Source organism: Marmota marmota, unplaced genomic scaffold, assembly GCF_001458135.2.
Source record: "Marmota marmota marmota unplaced genomic scaffold, marMar, whole genome shotgun sequence".
In the NCBI taxonomy this organism is placed as follows: domain Eukaryota; kingdom Metazoa; phylum Chordata; class Mammalia; order Rodentia; family Sciuridae; genus Marmota; species Marmota marmota.
In genome coordinates this window covers 23859436-23868336 of record NW_026000241.1, presented here as the reverse complement: position 1 = coordinate 23868336, position 8901 = coordinate 23859436, and the positions used below count along the sequence as shown (strand labels likewise).

Below are 8901 nucleotides of genomic sequence, written 5' to 3'. Positions count from 1 at the left end.
CGGTGGGAGACAGTCCTCGCGGAAGCGCGCGCAGCCACGCCCCCTTCCCTCGTCAATGCCTCTGCAAGCTCCTTGAGCTCCAGGGACAGGTTTAGGGGCGGGGCCCGCGGGGCGCAGGCGCAATGCGCGACGGAAGTAGGAACTTGGGCAGGGTAAAGGATCGGAGCTTTGCCGGGCTTTGCGAAGGGCGACCCGCTCCTCCTCTTACCGCGGGAAGCTGCGGCGGCGCACGTGCAAACGAGCCCAAGCCCCTCCCCCATCCCACCCCCGCCCCTGCCCTGAGCCTCCGGGAGGCTGCCTTCTGCGACCGCCGTGATGGCGCTCGACCCCGCAGGTACGGGGACGACCAGCGTGGTTTGCCGAGGGCCTGGGCTCGGGTCTCGCGCCGCGGGCCTGCGGGCGGGGCGCGGCCTGGGAAAGGTGCAGAGCTGAGGTTGCACCGCTTCCGCACACTTCCCCTCAGGCCTGGCCGGCTGCTACAGGGTTTCCTGCCGGCCCTGGCGTCTTCCCCTGGTTGTAGGTCATTCTCAAGTGTTAGGTGAGGCGCGTTCCGTTTGTTGTCTGAACTTTCGTCCTGTTGTGGCCTAGGAACATCTTGCCGAGGGGGACTGGTTTCCTCATCGCCATCCTCATTTTCGCCCCTTTGGGGGCACCTGCTTCTTGCAACAGTGTGTCTTGCAGACGGTCTTGCCACAGAAAAAAATTCATTGGAGTCCCAGCGCACACTTTTACATTTCTTTTTGGTAGTTCATGGATCCCAAGTTCATCCTTAAAGCCCAACTTAACAGTTCAAAGGCTTTATCCTTGTGGCCACAGTCATTTTCTTTGGAAAGGATCTTCAGAGTCTCGAGTGCTCCTTTACTTTCATCTTTCCTCCAACTTGTCAGTTTCTCTCAATTTTTTTCCCTTACAGTAAACCTCACCCAGTGTACTTTTTTAAAGGTTATTTATGTAAGGGTGTAGCTGAGGGACTTCTTGTCACTCCTTTCATTTTAGAGAAAAACACAAAGTATTGAGAGGTGGGATGCTTTCAAACTTTCGGAGATTCTGAAGTTGAAAAAAAAAGTCCCTTTCATGGTCTCTCAAGGAGAATGAAAAATATGTGCAGGACACAAATGATAAAAGTTTGTTGAATATTTTATTATCAAGAAAAGTAGTCTCATTTATCCAAAAATAGTATCTCCATTTTACAGAATAGGAAAGTGAAGTTCAGAGAGGTTAAATTACTAGTCCAAGCGTAGTGGTAAGATCTGGTAAGAGAAAAAAGATTGCATAGATTCTGTGATTAGAGCAATAGAATTGGTGCAGGTGAAATCATGTGGTTAGAAAAAGGATGATGTAGTCAAGAAGATCTTTGAGATGGAGGATATTGAATTGAATTTTTAAATAAGTAAACTTTGATAATGAAAAAAAGAAGATGGAAAATAAAGACTCTTAATTGAGGCAGAAAGGAGTTCTTGAACACATAATGATCATACAGGGTTTGGGCTGGATGACATTGGTCTAAGATGTATCTAAAACAGGCCAACATGCTTTCATGGGCCTAAAATTATTGCACATGTTTTTCTTTTTCTAGAATTTTCTCTAGAATTTTCCCACTCTTCTTCTTCCCCAAATCTAATTCTGGTTCAGTTTTTGCTTGTCACTTTAGAGTCAATTTTGTAGGAGGCTTTTGCAAATTGTCACTGCTTCCCAGACTTTCAAAAATATATGTATTTTTTAGTATTTAGAATTACTTAAAACCCACCAAAAATTTACATAAACAGTGTACATTCTTTGTTTCATTCTAGATCTGAAGTTTTCCCTTGAGAAATAAAAGGAAACTGAGAGATACAATGGGTGTACATGTAACAAAAATAATTTGAGAAAGACAAACATGATTTGGAGAATCATGTGTAGTAAACAGTAAATATAGCTCATGTGATGTCACCTCTTTAAACTTATTAGGGAGTAGATGACTAGAAAGAGTAGACCTAGACTGCAGGAGATTGCCCGTTAAGGAGTCAATGCACTATTGTGGACTCAGCCCTAAATTTGTCTTTTTCTTTCAGATTTTTTCATTAACCAATTCGAAACTGTGTGGTAAAAGGTTTGAGGATGAGCAGTAGGGAGAGTAAGATACATTAGATATTTGTTAATGTTTCTTCAAGCCTTAAACTTTTATGATTCTGAATACTTGTTGGTGTCCATGGGTTCTTAACTCTGCGTAGTCAATTCACCACAGAAAAGAATATTTATTTGTTATTGGGTGAGTCAGTATCTTTATTTTTGTATAAGGTTGTTAATTTGTAGAAATCTATTATGTTTACAGATGTCAAAAAGATGAGAAATATCAACTAGAACTTGATGCAGGTAACAATATTGTGCCCAATGAGAACACTGTTGTCCAAGTTAACCTTCTTCTCTGTGGGAACCCCCTATTATATTTTCACATTTTAAATAGAGAGATTGATGGGCAATATTTTTAAGACCTCCTGGCATTGTGCTTTTGCTAAAGGATTATTACTGGGAGATTTTTAAAGATTAAAAGGTATGTTAATTATCTAAGAATGAGTAATTGAGAGTAGAGAATTTCAGATGTTTTTTTCTGCTAAATAAGGACGCTTACCTATATTTACTCACTATTGTATATGTAATCTCTGACTTAGTATTTGTTATATAATAGGTTCCTAGTGTTTGTTGGTAGAATAAATATCTGTGACTATCAAATATTGAAATTCTCTTAAATATTCATGCTATTTGTTAAACAGTTAAATGGTTTTATTGCACATTTACCATGTGCTAGGAGCTAGAGGGGTGTTCTTACTCTTCTGGAGGCTAGGAAGTTGATTAACAAGGTGACACTTGAGTTGGTTACTGGTGAGGACTCTTTCTTAGCTTGAAGATGGTTGCCTTTTTTCTGTATCATCTTGCAGTTGGGCTATGGGGGTTCTTTTATAAAGTTACCAATCCTCTTGGGTTAGGGCCCCACCCTCATGACCTCATTTAATCATAACCCATAATATATATTATCCTTTGTATAAGACACATAAAAATTTAAGTTGAGCAATTTCTTAAGTGTCAATTCTATAGGACAACTATACAATTTTATAGGTGCCTTATATATAGGGATGCTGGGACAATGGGCTAATTACCTCCTTAAAGCACTATCTAAAAATATAGTCACTTGTGGGCTATGGCTTCAACATTTGAACTTTGAGGAGCAGTGGAAGAAAACAATTCAGTCAATACCAGTTATCTAGCAGGAGAAAAAAGATTGCATAGATTCTGTGATTAGAGCAATAGAATTGGTGCAGGTGAAATCATGTGGTTAGAAAAGGATGATGTAGTCAAGAAGATCTTTGAGATGGAGAATATTGAGTTGAATTTTTAAATAAGTAAACTGTATTAATGAAAAAAAGAAGATGGAAAATAAAGACAGAAGATTGAACTGGAGTTTGGTTTTACAAGTTATTTGCTGGGTAATGTTAATGAGATTGTTTTGAGCTCATTTCTTCATATCTGCTTCTGAATGAAATGCTATTTGTAAATAATTTCTTCCACTCCTTTCTTTTTTTTTTTTATTTTTTTGGTACCAGAGATTAAACTCAGGGGCACTCAACCACTGAGCCACATCCCCAGCCCTATTTTGTATTTTATTTAGAAACAGGGTCTCACTGAGTTGTTTAGCTTCTCACTTTTGCTGAGGCTGGCTTTAAACTCACAATGATCCTCCTGCCTCAGCTTCCCAAGCTGCTGGGTACAGGCATGTGCCACTATACCCAGCTCCACTCCTTTCTTCTTTCTGGAAATGTTTATTGTGCTCCTTCCGCAATCATAAATGTAAGCTGATTGGTCAGCTAAGTAGGATAACTAATGGGATGGCAAAATTCAGGTTTCAATTATAGAAAATTTAAGTTAAAATCAGGATACTGAGTAATATTCCATTGAGTATATATACCACATTTTCTTTATCCATTCATCTATTGAAGGACACCTAGATTGATTCCACAGTTTAGCTATAGTGAATTGAGCTGCTATAAACATTAATGTGGCTGCATTACTGTAGTATGCTTATTTTAAGTCCTTTGGGTATAAACCGAGGAGTGGGATAGCTAGTAAATGGATGGAGTTGGAGAATATGATGCTAAGTGAAATAAGTAAATCCCATAAAACCAAAGGCCTAATGTTTTCTATAATATGTGGATGCTAATTCACAATAAGACAATGACACTAGAGAAGAATAGCATTACCTTAGATTAGGTAGAGGGAAGGGAGAGGAGGAGAAGAGATGTGGGGAAAGAGTAGAATGAAACAGATATTATTATTGTGTGTATATATGTGACTACATGACCAATATTAGTCTGCAACATGTACACTCAGAAAAATTAGAAATTATATCCCATCTGTGTATGATATATCAAAGTGCATAAATGCATTGTATATTTTAATGTATAACTCATTAAAACAAATAAAAAATTAATTTAAAAAATTTAAAAAATTGACTACATGAAAAAAAATTGAGATGCTGGTAGGATTTGGAAATTACTAACACTGTGACAGTAGTACAGTTATAAAGATGGAGGTGAGTACTGAGAACTCTACAGGAACACCATCTTTGAAGCTGGAATCTGTGGGATCACCTCAAGAGTAAGTGAAGTTAATTACCTTGGCAGCCTCTATATTTTTTTTCTAGTATTGCCATTGTTCAGTATTTGTAAGTCTGTTTTAAAATGTGCCTTCCACCTCTATGTTAATGTTAATGTCTTCATTTTTGCAAATCTTGTTCTGAAAGTGAATTTAAATTTCAGTCAAAGTTTAGCCAGAGATAAGCCAATGGAGGTGGTCAGTGATCATCCTGGGAAATGTTACCTCTGCTCTCTCCACCAAAAAAAAAAAAAAAAAAAAAAAAAAAAAATTATGGATCTGATCTGGTTTGCATGTTTGAGTGAATTGATTCTGAAGGCCATATTAAGAAACATGGTCTGATTTGAGCAAACGCTACATTTTTTTAATTATGTGAATAGCTCTCAATATAAAAAGTCCTGCACCTCATTATCAAAGTAGTATATGTTCTTTGTAGAAATTTTATGAAATATTGTAAGATAAGAAAAACCAGTGGAGATAGGGAGGAGATAAGCATTGGAGAACATTTATAAAGTTTAAAATGTTCTGCTATCTTCTAGATGTATATGAGAGAAATAAAAACAAGTCAGGTAATACAATGCAAAGTAGGCCACAGGCAAACTGTCTTGTGTTCTTCTATCAAATGTCTTCTTCTGTTCCCTATAACATTGATGTTTTTTTTCTTTATTAGATATCAGTGGAAAATTATATTTTCTGGAAAACATAGTTTCAAAGTTTTACCAAATAAAGTAAATGAAACTCGTTAATTCATTTAAGAAATTATGGTTATATTGTAGTTTATAGCAGATTTCTAAATTTGACATGTCATATTGCATAAGTTGATTTCCTGCTTTGATCTACTTTTCGATTTGTTGAGTAAAAGGGGAAGTTTTCACACCTAGCAATTTGTACAATTTGAAGTTCAAGAAATTGGTGGTATTGAGAAATGAACATCTACTGTGAAGGAGTTGGTTATTAATAGTGAAAGTTGATAAGATAAAGAAGTTCAGATGAAGTATGTCATTGTGGGATATAGGTAATAAATGACTCAGAAACTAAGCAGAAATAAGTGCATATACCTTGTTGATATAGTTTCCATATTTTGTAAGAGTTTGAGACTAAAAGATTAGATGTTGCTAATTAACCTACTATTTTATATTCCTTCTCTTCAAAGAAAAAGGTGTTTGTCAGCTACCTTCTTCTTCTTTTTAATAGTTTTTCTTCCATTGGAAGGGGTCAGAATTCATTTGTCTTTACTTTCTGATCAAAAAATGAGAACTGTGAAATTTTGAATTTTGCTTGTTCCAAATGATACTTCTGAAATATACAGTTGTATTGTCTAAGGGTTATTTCCATGCTTTGGCATAACTGCAGAAAATCAATTAACGTTATTTACCAAGTTCTCTTAGATAGGCCCCATATGTATGATGGTGTCATGGAAAATTTGAGATTTTGGTTATATGACTTAATGTTACCTTTCATCAGAGACTTGGGTCATTTTACCTCTGTGAGCCTCCATTTCTTTATCTGTACAATTTGATCAAAATATTTAACCTAGGAGGGTTGTTATGAAGACTGTATGGCCTTCATCGTCCTTGTCTCCTTTTTGTTTTGTCAGTTAAAAATAGCATGAAGGTAAGACTGTATTAGACACATGGATCCTAACTGTCTTGATTTTCCCAATTTAAGATCTTTCCTTCATTCCTTTCCTCATGTTGCACTTTTATTATTGCAAGAGGGTATGAGTAAGCTGGCAAGAACATGAAAATCTTGTCATGAGCATCCATATGGAGGGAACTAGAGTCTGCCTAGCTTCTGGTGGGAAGCACTTAGTGTTATGGTTTGGATATAAGGTGTTCCTCAAAAGCTCATGTGTGATACGATGCAGGAATATTCAGAGGAGAAATGATTAGATCATGATAGCTGTAACTTAACAAATTAATTCGTTTGATGGATTAATAATTTGAATGGATTAATGGGTGGTAACTATACACATGTAGGGCATAGCTGTAGGAAGTAGGTCACTGGGGGGATTTTATTATCCTTGACTTCTTGCACCAAAGCTCTCTTTGCTTGCTGGCTGTCAGGAACAGAGTAACTTTTCTCTAGCATGCCCTTTTGCCATGATATTCTGCCTCTTCTCAGGCCCAGAGCTATGGAGTTGGCCTGCCATGGATTCAGCCTCTGAAACCTTGAGCGAAAATAAACCTTTTCTTAAGTTCTTCTTATCAGGTATTTTAGTCACAGTGATGAATATTAGGAAGTAAGGTATTTAGGAAGTAACAATTGAGAACTATGACCTTATTGTTCTATACTTGATGCTTTCTCTTTGATGCTCTTGGTAGCTAATAAAGGAGAGGAAAATAAAGATTGAACCTGTGCTAATGAAAATACTTTTGCAGATTTATTACAAGCATTTTTCTTGTGTGTGTATGTGTGTGTGTGTGTGTGTGTGTGTGTGTGTGTGTTTCCCTCTAGAGTAAATAGTAGCATGGAACTATGAAGACTCAGGAACAAATAGGAGTACCTAGGAAGTTTTTTTGAATTGGCATTAAGAGCTGGTTAATCTCAGTGGCTTGGGAAGCTGAGGCAGGAGGATCATGAGTTCAAAGCCAGCTTCAGCATGTTATCAAAGCCCTAAACAACTCAGCAAGACCCTCTCTCTAAATAAAATATAAAAAAGGGCTAGGGATGTGGCTCAGTGGTTAAGTCCCCTGGGCTTAATCCCCTGTACACCTCTCCCCCCGCCCAAAAAAAGTGGAATTAATTTAAATAAGAACTGAGTTAGTTAAATCAGAACATGCTATGAAGATTCTGTAATACTCTGATTTGTTTCACTGTTATCTTTGTCGATTCATTGCAAGTGCTGTTATCAGTAGCCTTATAATCTGGTGCTGCCATATTGCAAGAATACATGAGCCCCAAAGCAAAATCTGAGCTAACAAATTCAGCCAGTGAAAAAGGTGAAAATTGACTTTTAGGTGATGATAGAATGTTGAGAAGTTAGAGCTTTGGAAATTTTCCGTGATTGTGTTACCCTGCTTTATAAATTCATGTGACTATATAGAAGGAAACTTTCAAAAAAAAATTTTTTTTCTCCAGGCTCTTGTACAAACGTATAACATGTATACAACATTGACATGAAGGGAATCAGAAGTTTTTGAATTTTATGAAAAGTTCCATATCTATAATATTTTCAGTGTTGAAGATAGCTTTAAAGTTAATTAATCATAAAAATCTAATTAATTAATAATTAATGTTTAATGACTGGTGTGCTACCAAGTGCAAAATCTTTAAATTTATAAATTTTTATAAGGGATATTTTTGATGCAATGCCAAGATTTTGGGAAACTGAAATTAGTATTCATGCAATTCTGCAATTATTTATTTGCCTTAGGAGGTTTTAGAAGAATGATCAGAAGGAATTTTTGTAAGCAGTTTAAAGAACTTGTTTGATAGGGCTATTTTAACTTAGAATTCATAATAAAGATAAATTCCTATTATAATTTATTTATGGAAAAATGGCTCAATATTACAAAAATGGTTCAGTATTACTAAATCTGTATCCAGAAAACTGATTTAAAAAATTGCTTTAGTTATGTGTGACCATTGCAAGATTTATAGAACAAAGAGATTCATTTGGTACATTATAAATAAGTGATATCAATTAAAACAGAGGTGAAAGAGGTAAAACTTTGAAATTGATTTTCTAAAGTTGATCAGTATATCACAATATTTATTTGAATCTGCTCAGTAGTTACACTGTTAATTATTGAGATCTGATTATGATTTATGCTATAACAACCGTGAAATGGAGTGTGTGGAGATAGTCCTAGTTTTATTTCCTCTTTAAGTACACATTAGCTTTCTAGTCAACAAGATGACTCAAGAGCATTTCAAATTCAACATGTCCACAACAGCCCCTGGTCTTTTGCATTCTTTGTCTCAGTGAGTGGTCACATCATTTCACTTGGAGCCAGAAAACAGGGTGCCCTCCTTGAATCATTTATTTTCCTTTGTCCCTTCAGGCCCTGCCACTCTTGTGAAATCTCTCTTGAATCTATCTGTCCTTTTCTCTCCATTCATATTTTCAGCTTGTTCTATAAGCTTAGTTTTCTTTTTCTAATTTTATGGCAGTTTCTTTCAAAACAAAGGGAAAGGAGAAAGCACAGATAAATAGTATAGCACAGATTTCAGTAAACTCCCTTGTGGGCCAAATCTGGTAAGGCTTGCAGAAGCTAGGAATGGTTAGTAACCTTTTTAAAGGGTTGTTTGAAAATATACCCCCCCCCCCCC

The 8901-nt window shown here is 36.6% G+C and overlaps 1 protein-coding gene across 1 annotated transcript in view; it reads left to right on the top strand.

Moving 5' to 3' along the window:
• Positions 1-132: 132 nt before the first annotated feature.
• The window catches only part of Cmc1 (C-X9-C motif containing 1), a 76123-nt gene continuing 67354 nt past the window's right edge, over positions 133-8901 (top strand). The window contains exon 1 of the mRNA XM_015489555.2: positions 133-334. Coding sequence (XP_015345041.1) covers positions 316-334 — 19 coding nt within the window. The 5' untranslated portion in view covers positions 133-315. The remainder of the gene's footprint in view (positions 335-8901) is intronic.